Below are 20,918 nucleotides of genomic sequence, written 5' to 3' on the forward strand. Positions count from 1 at the left end.
AGTCATGCACTTAATAAAAAAACAAAGTAAATAGTATTTGTGAGAGTTTAGATAGGCATCATATATCGTAGTTACACGAACACAATCTAATCTGTTACCATCGTTACTTCGTACATCCTTACTTGTTGCTCGTGAAAATACAGTACTTTGTAATTGTTTTGATAGAGTTTGCTTATTAGGGAAATATAGAGTTTTCTTAGAGATCCTTTCAAGTTAATGTATTGATACCTCATTATTCATTAAGGCATTTTGATTTTTTTATTTTAGGGAAATAGAGAGTTTGCTTATAGATCCTTTCAAGTTAGGCAATTACATAATTGAAAAAAATAAAATAAAAAAAATCAAGGATTCTTCCTTCTATTAAATACATACTTCATAAATTTACTAGATCTCGTGCATTACTAAATTGAGTCTTTTTTTTTTTTTTTTTTAATTTTTAATTTTTTTTTTATATGCATTTCCCTTGGGTGAATTCAAATGAAGTATTACCTTGCGTGAGTCTAGAAGAATTAGATCAGTTTCATTAGCGCAATCTAATTTTTTCACCTAGGATTGTGATGTACATGCAATTCAAAATAAAATATCTCATCTTCATTATTCATAAACAATATATCATTCATTATAAATAACATCTACTACCTCCGTTAAATATTAGTTGCAACTTTGGAATATTTTACATCTCACAAATAATACCCGAAAGTTACAACTAATATTTAACGTAGGTAGTATTAACTAGTTCTAGTTTTCAAAAAAAAAAAAAAAAAACTAGTTCTAAAACAAAACGTGTTGATGTCATCAATTCCTGTATCTTATGTGTCAAACACTCATTGAAAATTTTCCCTTCAAACTTAAATATGATGTCATCAATTTTTTTTTTTTTTTTATTTTTTTATTTTTTTTTTTATTTTTTTTTCTTGTCTGCCCTTTCATTTTACTTGCTAAAAATTAGGACCAAGTAGGTATGAAAATAAAAATTTAAAACTTGAATTTTATATCAATATTGCTATATACTCCGTACTAATGTTGAATATTTTAATACAACAATATTTAATAGATATAGATACTGTTTCTTTAACTTCCACTCTAAATGTATAAGCTCGATAAATAAGAATATTATGATATAGCATAAATAAAAAAAATTCATTAAAAAAAAGGATTATGTACATGTTTTTTGTATTTATAAAAAGTATTTAACTTAAAAAGTTATCAACAAACAAAAGATATTAAAAAAAATATGGATTAGTTACTTATCACCAACGTGCAACGCACGGGTACTAATCTAGTTCAATAAAGAAAATGGAACTATGAAATAGAACATTGATCGAGAGCATCAATGACCATACATTGCAGCTCCTGGGTCTATAATCTAACAATTGGTTAAGTTGGATACAGAAAAAGAATGTGGTCAATTGATAAATACGGAGTAGCATAAAGCGTACATATTATTCTCCAAGGTAATATATAGAACCAATGATTATATTACTTTGGATATGGAACGCCTCTACCAACTTTTTTAACTCGATTGCCTACAGAGCGCCAACAGTCCAACACCCCTTCTCCGGATGTAAAAACGCTTCTCAAGACAAAGGAATGTACAGCATGGAGGCCAGATGATCTATTACCTTAACTTTTGAGCATAAACAAATATCATCTCCTTCAGCTCATTTTTGTTGGTGTTTGAGCGAGTTTCCATCCGTTGAAGCTTCATCTCGTTGTTTCTCAAGAAGTATGCTGCAATTATTCATAGTACCGGCATCAAGAAGACCATGATTCCAGAGTTTGATCATAAAAAACCTCCAACACCTGAGAAAAGAGGAGAGAGAAATAAAAGACGATTAATTCCAAGGGCATGGTTTGTCAGATACTATCATAATGAACAAAATGTAATGGAACTAACCAGAAAAGAGCAGGCGATTCAATCAACAACTTGCCGTGAACTTTCAAAAATGCTTCACAAGCCCAGGGAACATGACCATCAGCCAGAACCCTATTCCATGAAAATTAACAAGTTAAGCAAAGCCAAACAACAAAAGCACGTAAGCATTATAAAACTAAGTCATAAGGGTGCCACGATGCAGACATGCACAATGTAAAGAGAAAATGAGAGATCTAAGAGCTGCATAAAAAGTGTTTTACCTCTGCTTTCGAACAAATGAGTTCCATAGATGCATTAGGTGTTTCTCGTCTTTGGTCACATCCACAAAATCATCAAGCATCTGCAATGCAAGGCAAATACCATCCACAGTTTAGTGAGCAAAGAGTACCAAGGGATGAGGTACACAGTCAGGGATTCAAAGAATAAAGTAGAAACAAAGACTAACTGTTCACAAAATTGTCAAAATTGATAATCATATATTCATATAAGTGATTTAGAATAATAAATTAGCCGAACATACCCTTCTGTCTTCAAGAGCAGCAATGTCATTATCTACTTCATCCTCACTATCTCTGTCTGACAATACTTGTTCCAGAGCCATTGGCTTAGGATGCAATACGGAATACGTCAAAATTATCATCATGAAATATTTGAAGCATGATACAAATACAAGTTTTTAAATGTGAAGTCCAAGAAATGACAGTCAAATAAGAAACATTTCGAAGAAGCTGCAATGGCGATTCTGTATTAAAAAAACAAACTTTAAAACAATGCTTGCATTACTACAAAAGGAAAAAAAAAAATACTGTATTCATTAAGACAGCATAAACTTAAAAGAGAAAAGGGAGATATTAAAAAAATGAAATTCTAATATCTCTCATTACTAGACTTTATCATTTTCTCCACCTTTACTGGCATTTCCTAAATGAAGACCCAAAAGTAAACTGGTACCATCAGGTATAGGAAGTCAAAGGCACTTGAATTGATAAAATAAAGGCAGAAACTTAAAGAGTACCCTCTGCCAGTTAAATGTCCAAGAACCTACAACAGTTGGCAGAGTTACATAATAGCATAGAGCAAAAATTAAAAGTTGTCATGGTCATGACTTCAATCAACCAACTGGGAGCAACTAGAGCTATCACAAGATGACCCAATGCACAAAACCAATCTATAACCGACAATGACCTGATCCAAATTTACCTGAGAAATAGGCACCTGAACCCGAATCCACTCTGTTATTAACCCCAACACCCTATTTGACCCCAAAATTCGAGATTCAACTCCGCAGTGAAACAATCCAAATCCTATTTAACATTTTAACCCTTTACAACTCTGCAATCAACCAAACAAGACAAAAATCCTGGTTCGGCCTAAACTATATTGATTCAATCCAGTCTGACCCAACAAAAATCCAAATTCAACTGAAAGGTCCGAAACCTATTATTGACTTCATTAACACATTACACAACCCGAGATAATCTAAACACGATCTAAGAGAATCTGAACATGACCCAAGATGATCTGACTAAACCTGTCAGTAAACCAAATCCAATCTAACTCGCTATTGCCTAGCATGTAAAACATAATTGTACATCTGTCTACCATGATTAACAAAAACTTTATAAGAAGATAGCATATACCAATAATTTTTATTTTGAGGGGATTAATCTAGAAGGCGAGTGCTAAACTCAACAAAACAATATCCCACTTCCAACCTGAACTAAATCAACCAAACCCTAATATTGAACCTAATAAACCTGATTCAAGCAAGAATCGAAAAATGATCCAGCTTCATCCAAAGTGACCCCAACTGATCCTACTTTGACCCAAACAACCACCCTGAAACAGCTTGACCAGAACATGATAGAATCCGACCTGAACTGAACACCAAATACGACAGCTTTAGGAGCGACAAAGACCTTTATATTTTATGTATCATGCTTCCATTAAATTGGAACTTGACAGATGGTGTTATTATATTAAGTATAAAAGATCAACTAGAAAGAAATAAGAATCTTCGTAAAACACAGCATGATTTCTTAGAATTACCTGAGCTCGGTGAGAATGATAAAACTGCCGCTTCTGCAGGAGCAGAGTGCTGAAAATTAAAGAACAGAAAATAATCAATTAGACTGTATGATGTATCCAATGAGAAGAGGGCATTCTAGGTAAGAAATGAAAAGAGTTAATATAAATCATTAGCTTTGTTATAAATGGCCAAGCTTAACTCATGTAACAAAAAGGTAACTAGATTTAAGAGTTTAGGAAAAAAAATAAAATAATAACTGCACTGTTACTTTTAATTTTATTTATACTGTCCCCATCTACGACCGGCAACGATACTCACTCAGGCAATGTTCAATCTGAAGTACGGTCCAGTATCCCACTGACCTTGGACATGGCACTAAATATTAAATCTAACCCTATTTTTCCCCAGCAACACCAATGTTACAATCTCAAGTTCTCAACAGTGAGGATATCATCAAAGCGGAGAGAGGAAATGTGAAGGTTCAACAATGAAGTAGAGTGGGGAGGGAATTGTGATGTTTACCGATGTCTCATTGAAGTAATGTGAAGGTTCAACAATGAGAGAGAGAGAGAGAGAGAGAGAGAGAGGTGATAATTTAATCTCGGTATTATACTCATTTATAATTAATCTAATAGTTGACATTAATTCTTCTCATTTCTCACCTAAAGTTAATATTAACAATTTTGCTCCATGATACCACTCGGACCATTTTGGAAAACACGTGAATGTATTATAGCTCCAACACTGGATAGGAATGCCTTGGATGATTTAAAAAAGTAGCCTATTTGGGGAAGACTACACTAGAGAGTAGAGACAAAATATTCACCTATTCTCTATTGAGTAATGATTAATGAACATGTTTCTACGAGTATGCCCACTGCCCTAACCGGTTTTATACTATCTATCGTAAGTACATCAAGTCGAAGAAAATGACTAGCCCTAGCTAAGACAGCCTCCATGGACCCCAACTTTTAACCAAACTTAGCCAATAGCTACATCTTGACATCAAGAAAGACACTTCCTCAAAATTCAGATAACTAAAATAGCAGGAAAGTAGCTTAAATATCACATTTAACAATATAAATACCTTCTAGGCTCAGTCTGCTCAGAAGAGAGCTTTCTTGACTTTGCAGCTGGAAGCAGCGTCAAAGACGTCATCTTGTCTCCACATGTGCTTTGAACACAGTCTATGTCTTCCAGGGACAGAGCTCTAGCTACTGGAACCCCTGGATTACTGTTGGCCGCAGCATAATCCATGCCATTTGCATTACCATTTTCATAAGAATAACACAACTCTCCTGTTCTTGGATTAAGTGACATTGGACAGGCACTTGGATCTTTCTCACCTACAAAACAAATTAAACAAAAGAAGTCATACAGCTGCGTATTTCTTAGTCCAAAAAATGACATTAAATACATGAAGATTATATTAAAGGATATAATCTATGTTACATAGACTCTTTATTTCACCTCAAGTACCCATGTCAGACCCTCGACTCTCGGACATGGGTATGACACTTGAACACTTCACTATTGGTTCAAAATCATGGAATTTTTTCACAAAATAGCCGAGTCGGACGCTTGGACAAATACCCGTGTCGGACATGGGTACCCGAGTCCATGTAACATAGAATCTCTCAATACCTAGTACTTGCAGGTACAGTCAAGAACAGCAGCAGCTCTGGATAATCTGCCCATGGCAGGGTTTAGAAAGAGAATATTCAAGATACATCCCATCCCTCCATAATCATTTGAGACTAATAATAAGAATTTTATAGAACCCATTCAGAGAAAGTTTTCAAAACGGATATAACCGTGTGCAACAACATTCCAGATATAAGTGAATAAGACCATGTTCAGTTTAATGCTAAGTTTTTTTTTTTCTTTTAATTGTAAAATTTCTTATTTCACACTTGCCATTGCATCATTTCAATCACTAATATTATCATTTACCAATATGTAAATATATAAATATTTTGTATTATGAAAGTATAAATCGAGACGAATCTAACAAGATCTTACATGACTATTTTTCCTTAACAATAAATCATTAAAGCTAGTCAAAGTGAAGTATATAAATAGTGTAAAAGTCAAATCTGATTATTGAAGTATACATAAGGTAGGAAAATAGGGCGGTAGGAGCCTCAGGAAAGGATTGATGGTTGACTCAAGAAAAAGACAAATGGACAGATATAAAGCTGCTCTTCATTGAGAAAACGCATAATAAAAATAATAAAGCAGATCCTACAGCAAGAATTCAGTATCTACTGATTATTTCTTGAAGATAATATGTATTATCTATTAGTTCAGATATTCACAAAGTAAATAGGTTACATCTTGCAGGAATCTAAAAGAATGTGTACCCTCATTACTCCCAGTGGCCAGTGCAGGCAAGGCTGATTCCAACACATGGGGATATACATATTTCCCATTCTCATGAGGATCTTCTGGACGTTTGCGCTTTCGAGGCCTTGAACTGCTCAAAGATGGTTACTTTATAAGTAATGTTAGCAGAAGAGCATCGTCCATAAGCTGCAAGCGGCAATGTTAAACTGCACAAAAGTTGCAACCTGCAGCTTAACTTACCAGAAACCAAATAATTGCAATCGAGGCTCAATTCCACCAGCAGTACTCTGCAGGAATGACTGATAATACCCAGAAAACTAAGTAAGAAGAAGAGATGGAAAAACAAAATGGAATTAAAATATGCTCTCACTAATATGATGTAAATATAACGTAAATACCTCTCATTCTTAGTGCTTGTTTGGTTGGAGGGAAATCACAAAGGAATTGAGATTTCTTTCAAAATGCAGTTATGATGTGTTGTTAGTACATTGGTTGGAATTAAAAAGGGGGGAGCGACTAACCCAACCCACTCCTTGCCTCCTTGGTAAGTCACAAAATCCCTTTAATGACTTACTTTATCTCATTTCCCTCTTAGGCCCCTTTTTGGTTGGGAGGAATTGGGAGGAAAAGAAAAGAAAAGAAAGGAAAGGAAAAATATAGATTCCTATGTTTGGTTTTAAAATTAAATGGGATTTGATAGGAATTGAAAGGAAATGGAAGGAAAGCTCCCTTCACAAAATCTTCCCTTTCCTTTCCTCCCAAAATTGGAGGAATTTGGGAAGGAAGAAAGAAAGAAATTAAATCTATTAAACTTAAAATTAGTTTTCCCTTCCCTTTCCTTCCTTTACTAATGTCATACCAAACAATAGATTCCTCTCAATTCTCTTCTTTTACTAATATCAAACCAAACATTGGATGATATAGTTTCTTTTCCTTTCCCTTATTTTCCTTCTTTTCCCTTCCCTTCCCTTCCCTTCCTTTCCCTTTCTTTCCTTTACTAATATTGAACCAAACAAAGCCTCAAGTTCATTACAAAAAAAATGAATGTGATAAAATTAGTTAGATTACATGGCAAATAAATCAAGTTTACCAAACAAAACATAGGAATCAATCCCTAGGACATGCAAATTCCATATAGCCAACCAAACAATTCAAGCTAAGTCTCTAGGAATTCTACAAGGGAATTTTTTCCCATGACTAAATTGTGCCGTTTTTGAGTAAAAAAACAAAAATCTACCATGACTTATATACTGCGAGGTAGATTAGCATCTTTTCATAATGTTCTTATATAAAGCCTTTATCCCAGGATTCCAAGAAAAGTTTAGGGGTCCTACTATTCCATAAAGACAACCCAACCACCCCAAAGTACAATAAGCCGCAAACTACTGAAGGTTGCCCCACAGTACTACCTGTAAATCTACTCTAAACTAGAGAAAAAAAAAAAAAAAAAAAGGTTCTGAGAAATGCTGAATGAAAATCTTGGATATTTGGAGCAATAAGAAGAATATTCTGACCTCTGAATGTAGTGCATCAGTTTTGACGGAGACATTAATGGCTCTATACTCTTCGGTCACCTAAAAAAGGAAATGTGATACATCCAGCAGACATTAAAATTCAAATTTTCAATTAATACAATAGCATTCAATTCATGTAACTAACCCAAAATTCGCATTTAAAAAGGTCATGTGACGTGATCAGATGAGAACGGAGACCCTGCAAACAGAAGATCAAAGTTGCAGTTTTTGTAAGAGCAGTAGCTTACAACTTTTAGAAAACAGCGTACTGTGAGAAAAAAAAAGGGAAAGAGAATTACAAGTAGGCATATGAATACATGTGAACTATATAAAATTTAGCAAATGCTGTCAAACACCTGAAACTCTGGTTTATTTTATAGTTCTAAGATCTTTTCAGGAAAACTTCGCCATCACAAAGAGAATAGAAACATTCAAATTATATCAATTAACTAAAAGTAAAACAACCAGCACAAATTTCTTTTTCCAAGAAACCAAAGCGTAGTTTCCCATCAAGATTACAGGTGGGGATAAACCGCTAACTATAACGCACTACTGCAGTCAACCTCTTGGCTCATGGCTGAAGTAATTTCTTATTACAATGTTACTTAAATTTCTCTAATCTGTCCTTTCTTTTACCTTTTTATCCATAACTTAGAAAAAACATGGAATAAAAGTACCATCAGTTAATGTTACAATATGCAAAATTTGATCATAGGTCTCACAATATAATATATGCATCCTGAGTTAGGCAACCAGATCATTATCACAGTTTAGAAAGAAGAAATAAAAATCTCAAGATTTTGGCCTTTTGGGCTTTCATTAGGATAAGAGCATGGTTCTACATGAAGAAAAGAGATAGGATCTCAGGAAAGCAAAGAGAATGACTCTACCCCAAAACCAATTTGAGATCATATCAGACCAGGAAAGGAGCAAAGAGAGAGTTGAAATTCAATCTCTTGAGCTCTAGTGTAGGAAGCACAAGTCATTGCGGATTCAAGGCTTCAAGCTAGCAGCTCCTCTGCCATAATACTTGTTTTTTATATCATTATACACCATAATGAGTTGGATTTTAAAGCAAATTTCTAAAACAACTTCCCAGTTCAACTTCACCAAATAAAAGACAATTTCAGATTCATACATACCTTGAAGCTGCCACATCTCATCAGACAAAAAGGACATGAAAACTGTCTTGTAACTGCACATTAACAAGGAACCAAATAAAGATTCCTGATTAGTAGAAAAATTAGACACAGGAGTAATAACCAAGATATTTTAAATATATACGCACACCTTCGGTCTTTCGAAGCAAGTTGCTGTGGTCTCTGTAGTTGAAGATTACATTTCCATCCATCAATCTACACATAAAAAAGCCGATGATTTTTAAATAGAATTCTAAAAGAATGACCTTGAATTTACATATTATGTTTCTCTAGTTTGCATCAAAATTTCTATTTTCTGGCAATGGTCTCTAAAGAGTTTTTTGAGCAGTTGAGAAGGATTTAGAGTTACTAAGTCTTATCAAATCTTTCATTGTATTTCCTTAGCTAAGCAATATAATCTCTTCTCAATCATTTTTGTTTTTTTTTTTGACACACACACAGAATGATGATTGTTAAAGGCAAAAAAAGTTGAAAGAAATTCATACAGCCAACTGGGGGATAGACATTTTCCTTCTGTTTCCCCCTTCTCCCTTTCCTCCCAAAGTTTTTTCTTCTGTCTTTCTTTAGTCCTTCCTCTATTTACATGTTTAAATTCCCTTTTCCCCTTCATCTTAGGGTTTTTATTTTCCTTGTCTCTCTTTCCTTTCTCTTTACACATTCTTACACTTAAAACCCCTCTAAATTGGACATCCATGCATGTATCTATCTAATTATCTGCACTTTCCTTCCAGCAATCCATACCCCAAACCTTAGTGGAGGCATCCTTCTCGGATGCCAAACTGGCCAAATATAGTCACAGCACTCTTAGATATGTTTGATGATCTAACTATCCGAACATTCATTCCAGCAATCCACACCTCAACCCTTAGTGAAGGCATCCTTCTCGGATTCCAAACCGGCCAAATAATTTCAATTCACTCTTACTAAAATAATTTCAAATAACAAAAAAAGCAATAGGAGATCATACCCTGTCTTCCATTTTGCCTCAATTTTGTAGTTCAAGCACCTAGGAAGAAATGAAGGCTGCACAAAATTGAAAAACAATCAAGTTAGAGATAGCAGACAACTCGATGAAGCTAAATAAGAAAAATTGGTAATAAGTTTTGATTAATTCTCCTAACATTACATTTTGATGAGCTCGGCGTTGAAGTATATTATACAATTCAACTGGTTTACAGTATACTAAAAGACATTCCTCCGCAGCAACATCCTCTTCCACCGTTACACATGGACATGAGCTTTGGTGACACATTGAAGTTTACCCGACACGATCCCGGCAAGGCGGCAACTGCACCAACATATCAAAATACGCAGATCCACCATGTATAATCAATTAATCACTATAATTATTATCCTTCTAGTTAGTCAAGGTTTCTAAATAATACAGCTGAATTGTATGAAATTAGAAATTCAGGTTATCAAGATCTAAATGTACTCCTCTAATTGTAATTCCATTTTCATAATTCCGTTCTGACAATGAACAAAAGCTAAATTGGCTCGATTATCTCGAAAAATCATGTTAAATTCTTGCAGTAAATATAACAACCAATAACCCTAAATTGATTGTACTGACAATTGAATAAGCGAAACCCCATGAAATTGATATTCGATGATTAAAAATAAACTATCTTACCTCAGAAGCTGCTTCAATGGTGGAGAGAAAGCTCACAAGCCGCCTTCAATGGAAGAGAAACGGAGGGGATGCAGCTTACACGAGAAAAAGACTTCTAATTTAGTCCGTCTAATTTTAAGTTTGTCTCGTGTTACTTTTGATTGTAGGAAATTAAATTTTTAATCTCACGAGTCACGACTACTATTTTTTATTTCGGAGTAATTTTTATAACGAAGTATTCTCTTTTAATTTTTCAAGAGTAAAAATTTTACTGACTTTAGCCCATAGCGCAAAAATAAAGATACTCATATTACAAAAATTAGGACTCATATTACAAATAATTATCAATCATTCATAATCTATAATATGTCATTATGTCTCACTTTCGATTTTCTTGTTTACAATAAAAATCATAACAAATTATAGTTACCCTAAATCGGTTAAAAGTTACCTAAAATTAATTATAAATTAACCTAATTTTAGGCGACCCAATCTTAACGGTTGTTGGAAATGAAAATTCCATCCTAATTAAATTTGAAGTGTTTAATTTTACTTAAGAAATTTTTGTTGGGTCCCCAAACTCATCAACCCAATTCTTTATCACTACTTTTTTCATTTGCATAAGATATTGAGCAAATGACTATATAGCAAGTAAATTGAGACGAGAATTTTTTTTTTTTTTTTTAGGGAAATTGAGACGAGAACTTTGTAATGAAAGACGAGAATTTAACCATCATTCCAATATATATAACATCATTGTTTAATGTATCAAAATACAACTTACAAGGTACAAGAATTCCTAGTTAACAAAAATTATACAGTAGAATACAAGTCTGAAGATTCTACTCCTAACTCCTAAGTCCTAAATCCAACAAAAATATAATTGAAGAACAGGGCAGACATGCAATTAAATCTTGTTTCAATATTACATCTGCGGATCTACCCCATTCCTGCGCGAAAATGCAAAAGATTACCCGCAACTCGATCTCCATACCTGTAAAATAGGTTAGAAGATTAAATGACTAATGGAAGTCAGCCAACTTAAAAATACACCAATTCAAACTTTAAGATGTTTTAGCATTTAGAGCATATGATGATTTCAGTAACAGACTAAACACCTAGCTGGTGACAGCATTAGCTATTTTTATCATTTTATTATCAAGTGTTAGGTAGCTAAGAGTTACCCATATAGCCCCACTCTTCTACTAGTCTTGAAAATATATTAAATCAATCTCATTATTGTTCTCCACAAGCACTAACGCAATCAATACCTAAAGGAGACTTCAGCCTGCGGCCAGTTAACACTGATTTATCAGTCTATTAACAGCTATTGATCTTTATACAAAGTGGAATGTCCCTGCATGTTAGCAATTTACAACATAACATTGATTAAATCAGTGTGTATGATGGATCTCATAGCAAACTTAACTAATGCAAGTGCGTCTAAATAAGCTTTTCTGTAGAAGTATTATTAGATATGTAGGCATTATATACAGCAAATTAGTTGCACTCAAATTAGACAATCTTAACATACATGATGTAATGCTGCAACTGTAGTATAAACCTCCTTATGATGTTTCATGCCTGCGTTAACAGAGGGGGAAAAAACGTTAAAGATATGTGATTAATAGACTGATAAATCAGCGTTGGATCAAGGATTAGTGAGATAGAGATGATGCACCTGCTCTGACACTACAAAGCTAGAGCTGCTTCATCAATCCATGAAGGCTTTTTGGCTTTGTAATAGAAATACGCAATCATTTGTACCAATTCATCTGAAGTTCTCAGCTCTGCTACCAAGAGTTGAAACAGTCACATTCCAAGTTTGCAACAACAACAAATCAAACTTAGCATGTCCACATAAACTACGGAAAGAAGGAAAGAAGCTACAGCTCTTACCGCTTTCCCTGTACAAAATTTTTTGTCCACGTAGAAATAGTATTTGTGGGCACTGTCTAACTTTAAGAGCATATGCTAAGTCTCTCTCAATATTGATATCCAGCTTAACTGCCTGTTACAAGAAATTGATGATCATGTAGCTAAGATTTGATCACACAAAATTGACATTAGGGTCTATAAATTATGAACAAAAGAAAACTATCTTGGTTGACTTATTTGATAAGTAGGTGCCAGATCAGATTTCTCTCAGATTCAGGAGGATTATATTGCCATGCAGCTTCAATACAATTTGATACTAACAATACTTCCTAAACTCATGGCTAAGAAAGTATTGCAGGTAACCACTTTCTAGGAAGCTGGAATCTGTGACCTTTTAGAGCCCTAAGAAATTTGGATAACACCCGTTGAAGGCTAGATATGTTGTCCATTGAAAGTTGACTCGGTCACATACAACCTCTCTAACTTGATAGAGGGTCATAAAAAATCAAATATGAAGTATCATTCAACAGATTCGCTAGAAGAAGAATATCCTAAACAAGACCATTTATAAAAAAAGAAAACCACCCGTTGGAGTAATATATAATGTGAAACCACCTCGTAAGTTCCAATCTAACAGATTTAACAGTTTCAGTCAGTGAACCATTAGGTTTAACATAACTACATTTATCCACAATTTTCGGAATTCCCCCCCCCCCCCCCCCCCCCCCGCCGTGTCCCAAAGATCTACTAATTGACTTCCTAAGTAGGAGGGAACATGGAATATAGGAAAATTCAAAATTTTGCTTGAGTAAGGATATAAAATCTGCAAAACAAATGGCTAATGGAGATTGTTTAAAGGCATTGAACACAGATTAGAAAGGAATTTAAAATTATAAGGATGGATTTATGTGATAATTGCATTTGGTGTTATATCTCTGATACTAATGATTAATGATCATTTCTATTATTCAGAAAAAGAGGAATTTCAAGTAATGAGAGCATACACGAGGAGGAAGTCGATCTTTAGCATTCCAATAAACCTTGAGTGCCATCTCCAACTCTTTGAGAATTTTCCAGTTATCAGTTGCCCTGTGTTAACAAAAAGGGTGAATATTCACACAATGCTTCACTAAAAGAGTCAAATTTGAACCTTCAATTAGCTCTCTAAATTTTACAAACTTAAAGACTAAACAAATCAACATAAATTATTGCATCTAAGGCTTAAGCAAAAGTTTTTTTTAAGCATGCAATCATTTATCAACTCGTATCTTTTTTAAGCAATCATATAACTTAGTCATTACATGATTAAAGATAGGAAAGTGCAGGTTCAAGTAATTTTCTTTGTAATTGTAGTGAAAAATTCAAAAAAAAAATACCTGTTGTATCTTTCAAAAACAAGAACAATCAACGGACTTGGGTGAAATGCAAAACTCTCCCACTCAAGGCAATTGATTTCCTGAACCCAGTTATTATCAATTTCACCTTCCCAATCAATTTCAGTACCATCATCTCCAACAATGTTTCTGATTGGATACTTTTCAAAATAGTTTGATGCTCTAGTGCCCCATCCCACTTCAGCATCAACTGGCCAAGTAGGATCATCATCGTCAACAACCATTTGCTCCTCTATCTGACCATTGTCATCATCATTATCTTCTTCACTACTATCATCAGAGAGAGTCTTGTCATTACTTTCTTTAAGAATTTGCTCTTTATTCACAAAAACTTCAGGATTTTGCTCCTGGATTGAAGCAAATGTTTTTTCAAGCGAATCACGTATAAAATCCTCGACAGCAACTGCTTCACTCCTACGACCACGCCTTGGCTTCCTTGGGATTATTGGTGATGGTTTTGAATTGGTGCCAGGCTCAGCTTCAGCATCTCTGGTTTTCTTCAATCGACCTTTTCTCTTAGGCTTGGAGTTGGGGTCAGAATCTGCCTCAGAGTTGGATACAGAATCAGACTTTCCCACTGCAGCAACACAATGCTGGAAATGTTGGATGCCATGACGAACAACATACAATTTAGTGGGGCGACACAAATATTGTGGATGTATCTGTAGGACGTTTTTTGAAGCACCAGAAGAAAGACAATCTCGAGGAAAGATGTTAGTGGGACAGATAGACATCTTTCCTAGGAAGCTAGATCCAATATCTAGTTGGGTTTTACAAGAAATTCAATTGTAATCAATCAAATGCCACAATGCCTGCAAAAATTCAGTAGTCCAGCATTGGACCAGGATTCAGGAGTCAGGACAGCTGTTATAAACCAACAACTCAAGAGGCAAATTCTAAAGATTTCGGAACACTATTCTACTATTATCCATACTTTTACTGCTTGAGCTAATGCAAACCAACAACAACCTGTTTCGAGTAATATCCGCCTCAACCCACCGTGCTCAGCTTCCCATTTACCATTCAAGAAACAGCACCTCCTAAACAAAACAGCAAATGAGTGGCTATTCCCAACAAAATTCAAAATTGTCTCGTGTGTATTGAATTCAAAATCCAATAATATAACTCATAGATTAAGTCCATAACTGATAAAACATCAGGGTTTTGGGCCACAGTCTTTCTTCTTCCCTCAAATTGCTCAACAATTCTCCACACGTAAACATGCCTTTGATAAATTGAATGTATTTACAAACCCTAGTAATTGCGCATTTACAGCACCACGATAATCTCATTATTTAACACAACATGAACATAATTTCTCACCCAAATCCATAATTTTCATAATAAGATTTTTGGGAATTTTCTGAAATTGATAGTGTATATTCTGTATAACATAATTAAAGATACCTATGAAATATCAAACTGACATAATACTCTGCCAAAAACAGGTAATATACAGAAATTCACTCCAACAATAATAAAAAATCCAATCACACAAACAACAATCAGATATCGTATTAAAAGGGGAAGAGAGCGAAAGAAGAGAGAACCTTTGAAGAAACTGTTGAGCAACTTTTAGGTGGTAGTAATGGTAGGGATGGTTTAAGCTTCTAAGCGATGAGACTCTGTGAAGGGAAACTGAGGAACTGGTTCTATTTTTGCAAAAGCCACAACGCTTCATAAAAGATGACATGTATACCGAGGATGCACTATATACGAAATAGTTGAATACGGAGTAGTTCTTAAATGGATATGGATACGAATACGAATACGAATACGAATATGGGTACAACCGTACAATTACTCATATCGATGGAACGGAAAACGGAATGTTTGGTGGAGTTGGTGGGAACTCACTTAAAGGTCACAGGTTCAAGCTCTACCAACTATATTTGCTTGAAAGTTGGGGGATTTCGGTAAGGTCCATCTTATCAAAAAGGTTATTCATCATACCACGAAACGAAATGGTATTAGATATTTACGAAGTATGTAAGATGAAGTATACAGTAATATTTTTTTTAACAAAATTTTCTAGTTAGTAGGAATGGTGGTAGTGGTTACGGCACGGTGGATACTGAATAAGGCACCAATGATAAACAGGCTCGGGCTCTAGAGGAAAGGAGTGACCAGAGATATACTAGTAATACGACTAATACGAGATACTATGTTAAATGATTGGAATTTCATGGTGGGAAAAGTTTTAAGACTGAAAGTTATGGTTCAGAAATTTGGCCTTTACCACACAACATTATACTTGTATCCTTGCAATTTGATTAGCCACATCGTTAAGTGAAAAATGGAGCGAGTGGCAGCTCTTCCTGGTGTATTTTACCTCTGAGGATCAATAGGACTTCCAGTGATAATAATCAACATTCTGCTTTATCACCCCCCCAATTTTTGCTCCAGTAACTCAATCATGGCAACAAGAATAACTAAAAAGAGGCTGATCGTTATTTCTTCACTAACATTAGCTGAAATTTGTAACAAATGCAAAATTCTTACAACAGTTAACCTGAAAATTAATTTATTATTAAGCCAGACCTAAGGAACTGGTCTACTCTAGAATAAACTAGTAGACAAAAAAATGCAAATAAAATGTCCTAAAAAGCAGCTAATTTACACAACTCAGCACAAGCTCCACATGAGTCACTCAGGCCATCCCAGCATCCAAGGGCCAAGGAGCACCATTACACGCTTCAACAGGGCCAAGGAGCACCATTCAAGGCTTCAACAGGGCTAACTAATCTGTCTCTTGAAAGCGCTATACAATTGGATTCATCGCTAGTTCAGTACCTCGAGCCTTGTCCTGATTAGAGAGCAGAATGAAAATTTTCGCATGGGGAAAATACAAATTACTCAAGAAAGCTTATGTATATTCACCACTCACCTACACAAAAAAACAGAAATCACCCAGGTTACATGTGGTAATGTTGGAACTCCAAATTGATTCACCAGAGAGCATAAAGGCAAAGTATTTGAACAATATATATATATATATATATTAAAATGTGAAAGAGGGTAAAACTATCCCAAAATTTACATATAAGAACACTATTTACAGAAATCAAACCAGAGCATATCCAAGATGTTCTTCCAGTCCAATTAAGCAATCAGAATAGAAATGTGTTAAAGACTTTCAATAACACTTATCTGGGAGCAATTATTCAGAGACTCAAAGGGAAGATTAGTACATGAAAATTCCCTACATTACTAGAGCCAGCTACTGAAACATACAGCAAACAAAAAATTCTCAGATAGCAGCAACCAGCAGGACAATGAAGCAATTTACATGCTTTGGTTTCTACTTAGAATCAGACATTGCCACTATGCCCCACTAATGCTCAATTAGGTGTACATGCCTAACCAGTGTTATGCAATTTTTACTGTCAACTGTTGTATGAAATCTATTTGATCATTTACCTGAAGAACTCGTCAGTTAAGTTGGAGCTTATCGTATGTCTATCTCTCAGCAAACGTACTGGACAATAACCACAAAGTTATGTCCCACATTTGCAGCTCAAATTTTGATATAAAATCACTCTCTTGCTCATTGTTGCCAGCAATAAAGGACGATTGCAACGGGGGTTCCCAAAAAGGGAAAGAAAAGTAGAAAACAAAATATATATTTCCCTTCGATGGAGTTTGGTAAAAAAAAAATTACAAAAAAAAAAAAGGATTTCCTTTTCCCAGATATTCCCATATTCGATTTTAAGACTTTCCCCAAATCCCTTCATACCCCCCTCCCCCCTCGGGTTTTCAAAATCCCTAAAGTCCTGTCATGGCTTAAATTAGCCACCCCTTGACCACTGTCCTAAAAACCTCAGCCTAGTCAACAACAGCCTCCACCAGCCTATACAATCTCAAACCATCAAATTTAAAATCCCAATGTTATCCCACAACCACCACCAAGTACGCACTTACCACAGTCAGACGGCCACCTACCAAAATACAACCACAAACATCTACCAAAACTGTCCAAGCTCGAAACCACCTACCAGCCCGCAATCACCTACCAAAATCACATTTCACCACTTCAGCACTTCCCACAACCAATACCGTGATTCCACATTTATGCAATTAAAAGAGGGTTTGCGGAAGGGAATACAAATTTAACCATGAAAGCTCCAAATTAGGAGTTTTTATGATCAAATTTGACAGCAAAAGCTTGTCTTCAAAGTTCTTGTGGCGGATTCAAAACAAGGTTGGGAGGTGGCAGTGCTGTTGCAATACACATACACTACAGCAGAATTTGGTACAGTGGAAGTCATGGTTTGAGTCTTTGAGAACTGAGAAGGCAGGCCACGGGAGATAGTATGAGGGCAACCCTTTTCCCCTCTTACCAATCACTCTGAGAAATGGGAAGCGGAAGAGAGGGAGGGGGGGGGTATCACTCCTTAAAGTTGAACCAAAATAGCCCCTTATGCTCTTTTAGAGAAACACCCTACATTCTCTTCATAAATTATGTTGAATAACAGACACCAATTGCTATTAGCATTTCTACATCTCAACAAGACCAGCCAGGTAGAATCTAATTTCCAATAACATGCTAAGAAGAAAGAAATGGATAGATTGCTAGTAAGCCTCTTTTAACACGCAAGTATATTTTTGTATATATCAGTTACATAAAATTGAATATAATTGATGAGCAAAAGCAACATACTATATTCAAAAATCAAAACTTGTCTTCTTTAAACTACAGTGGAAGAACCAGTGTCCACATGTCTCAATTCCAATCAACAGTTTTTACATACTTTTTTGGTGCATGACTGCATGATGCATTATATGATCCCCATAGCCACCTCCAACTCCACGGGTGAAACTATGAAAGCATTGTTAGAGGCACTCAAGTAATGCTTATAGTATGAAATCATGGCAAGATTGGCAACCATCTAGGGTCTGACTATTCACATAGTCTAATCTGGCATGATACCTTCGGACTTGAGTATAAGTTAGAATATAGACCAGTGAAAGTTTGAAATTTGCTCCAAAACAACAGAGTAAAGGGGAGAGAGAGAGGGAGGGGGGCGGGGGGAGCACCAAATCAACTAACATCTTCATAACAGACAAAACAAAAGCACAGAACCTATTCTATTGAGCATCGCACACAGCACATGGCATTCACTTTTATGAACATTACCTACATTACCTACATCGGCTACACAGTACACAGCCAAACAATGATGCCTTCATTTCCCATGATAAAAGGTATTGTACGTCTGATACTAATGGCACAAACAATAGCAAGTATCCATAAAGTGCACAAAATAATTGACAAATACACAGTTTATAAGAAGCTCAAGAAAAGAGTAGAAACACACCTTGTCTAGCCATAGAGTTCAGCGCAAGTAAATCCATCTTGCACCAGTTGATTGACCGCATCCCTGAACTTATAGTAATCATCAACTGTATTATAAATTTGATGAGAAATCCGAGCATACCCAGTCACACATCCAATCTCACCATCCTTAGGTGGCCTAAAATAAATCGGAACCTCAACGCCAAACTTCTCCCTAAAATGAGTCCTCAACTTCATAACATTGTCATCACTCTGAATCCCCAAACAAGTAGGCAACCCCACCATAACCATACTCGCGCACATTTCAGGGGAGCACCCCAACTGAGTCCCCCAAGCTTTCGCCAACATCTCCCCTATCTCAATAACCTTATCATGATTCCTCTTCATAATCCCTTCAATCCCACCCTCAAACCGACTAACAAACTCCAAAACCTCCGGCACAACAAGCTGGGAGCTATAATCCCGGGTCCCAATCCACGCACTCTCCACGGGCAACCCGTTCCCATACTCGTGCGAAACAACAGGATGATGCACATCATCATACTCCACCCCTTCTTCCTGTTCCTTCCTCTCCTTCTTCCTGCAATACAAAAACGCAACGGAAGGCGGGCAAAAGAACCATTTATGCAAATTACTAGTATAAAAATCAGCCCCAATTTCTTCCATATCAATCTTTAAACACCCAATTGCATGAGCCCCATCAACAAAAACCTGATCAACACTTTCTTCCCTACAAATCTTTACTAATTCTTTAACAGGCAAAACAACACAAGGCATAGAAGTAATATGATCAATAACAGCCAATCTAACCCTACGATTCTCCAACTTAGCCAAATTCAACGCATTCCTAAACTCCCTAACAATCTCACCGCTATCGAAAACCGGAAAAGGAAGAGGTACCTCAATGACATGCCCACCGGCGCGTGTGACATACGCATGCACGGATTTCTTCACTGACCCATAAGCATAATGAAGCATAACAGCAGCATCACCGGGAGAAAACCGTCGTTCAGAGAAAGCGCGCGAGACGTACTGAAGAACAACGGCGGTAGCAGTGGTGGCGTTATCAACGAGGGAGATTTCATCGAGACGAGAAGCGTTGATTAATGGAAGAAGAAGACGACGAGAAGAATCGATCCCAGGTCGAAGGAGAGAGAAGTAGAACAAATCGGGTTGTCGGAGGAAGAGGAGCTGCCAGCGGCGTTGGGCGGCGATGACGGCGGAAGGGCAACACCCAAAACTGCCATTGTTGATGCGAGCAATGGTGGGGTCATGGTGGGAGAATTCGGCGGCGATTTCGGAGGGGGAAATTAGGGTTTGTTCGTTGATTTGTTGATGATTGAGCTTGGGTTTTTTGGGGTGGGAGCCATTTTCGGAAGAGTTGGAAGCCATGGAAGAAGGGGAGAGAGAGAAAATGGGGGAGATTAGGGAAGAGAGAGAGTGAGAGTGGAAGCCATGAAAGAGATGGGAGGAGAGAGAAAATGGGAGATGATAAGATTATGGAGAAGGTGGACACGTCAGACGGGAGAGAGTGGCCGCCGGGGAGAGGATCAGAGGAGAGAGAATGGATTTGAGTTTGGGTTTATGGGTTTGGGAATTAGGATCGAAGTTTGGATCCCGATCCGGACGCGGAGAAAATAGAGGTTTATTTTTGTGATAAAAAAATAAAAATAAAATAAAAAAACAAATATTTATAAAAAAACGGATGTACAATAAAATATTTTACATCCGTTACAAAGTTATCTTAAAATGATCAAAAGTTACCCTTTAATGAATGAAAATTACCCAATATATATAAGTTATCCTGATATAA

The 20,918-nt window shown here is 36.0% G+C and overlaps 3 protein-coding genes across 7 annotated transcripts; all 3 read right to left on the reverse strand.

The window, feature by feature from the left end:
• Positions 1-1,221: 1,221 nt before the first annotated feature.
• Positions 1,222-10,692, reverse strand: LOC110736566 (polycomb group protein EMBRYONIC FLOWER 2-like). 2 transcript variants are annotated; one of them, XM_021916813.1, is made up of 15 exons: positions 10,559-10,692; positions 10,052-10,213; positions 9,893-9,948; positions 9,056-9,120; positions 8,908-8,960; positions 7,911-7,964; positions 7,766-7,825; positions 6,492-6,538; positions 6,269-6,381; positions 4,993-5,251; positions 3,926-3,974; positions 2,397-2,480; positions 2,137-2,216; positions 1,898-1,987; positions 1,222-1,803 (listed from the first exon to the last, which is right to left on the reverse strand). In XM_021916813.1, the coding sequence occupies exons 2-15, from the start codon at positions 10,175-10,177 to the stop codon at positions 1,662-1,664; spliced, it is 1,278 nt and encodes a 425-aa protein (XP_021772505.1). In that variant the 5' UTR covers positions 10,178-10,213; positions 10,559-10,692; the 3' UTR covers positions 1,222-1,661. The 2 variants fall into 2 exon arrangements, with proteins under 2 accessions (XP_021772505.1, XP_021772504.1); XM_021916812.1 differs by having other exon boundaries at positions 6,492-6,550; positions 10,559-10,691.
• A 557-nt stretch (positions 10,693-11,249) lies between these two features.
• On the reverse strand, positions 11,250-15,501 carry LOC110736567 (thioredoxin-like fold domain-containing protein MRL7, chloroplastic). Of its 3 annotated transcripts, none has more exons than XM_021916814.1 (8): positions 15,360-15,501; positions 14,779-14,849; positions 13,792-14,621; positions 13,420-13,504; positions 12,437-12,548; positions 12,219-12,327; positions 12,072-12,121; positions 11,250-11,531 (listed from the first exon to the last, which is right to left on the reverse strand). In XM_021916814.1, exons 3-6 carry the CDS (start codon positions 14,541-14,543, stop codon positions 12,230-12,232), a joined length of 1,047 nt encoding a protein of 348 aa, XP_021772506.1. In that variant the 5' UTR covers positions 14,544-14,621; positions 14,779-14,849; positions 15,360-15,501; the 3' UTR covers positions 11,250-11,531; positions 12,072-12,121; positions 12,219-12,229. The 3 variants fall into 3 exon arrangements, with proteins under 3 accessions (XP_021772506.1, XP_021772507.1, XP_021772508.1); XM_021916815.1 differs by having other exon boundaries at positions 14,744-14,849; XM_021916816.1 differs by lacking the exon at positions 14,779-14,849 and having other exon boundaries at positions 15,360-15,495.
• A 737-nt stretch (positions 15,502-16,238) lies between these two features.
• LOC110736569 (probable L-cysteine desulfhydrase, chloroplastic) lies at positions 16,239-20,757 on the reverse strand. Of its 2 annotated transcripts, none has more exons than XM_021916818.1 (2): positions 19,128-20,757; positions 16,239-16,615 (listed from the first exon to the last, which is right to left on the reverse strand). In XM_021916818.1, the coding sequence occupies exon 1, from the start codon at positions 20,495-20,497 to the stop codon at positions 19,133-19,135; it is 1,365 nt and encodes a 454-aa protein (XP_021772510.1). In that variant the 5' UTR covers positions 20,498-20,757; the 3' UTR covers positions 16,239-16,615; positions 19,128-19,132. The 2 variants fall into 2 exon arrangements, with proteins under 2 accessions (XP_021772510.1, XP_021772509.1); XM_021916817.1 differs by having other exon boundaries at positions 16,239-16,696; positions 19,128-20,756.
• Positions 20,758-20,918: the final 161 nt, after the last annotated feature.

Source organism: Chenopodium quinoa, unplaced genomic scaffold (genome assembly GCF_001683475.1).
Source record: "Chenopodium quinoa cultivar QQ74 unplaced genomic scaffold, ASM168347v1, whole genome shotgun sequence".
NCBI classification, from domain to species: Eukaryota; Viridiplantae; Streptophyta; class Magnoliopsida; order Caryophyllales; family Amaranthaceae; genus Chenopodium; species Chenopodium quinoa.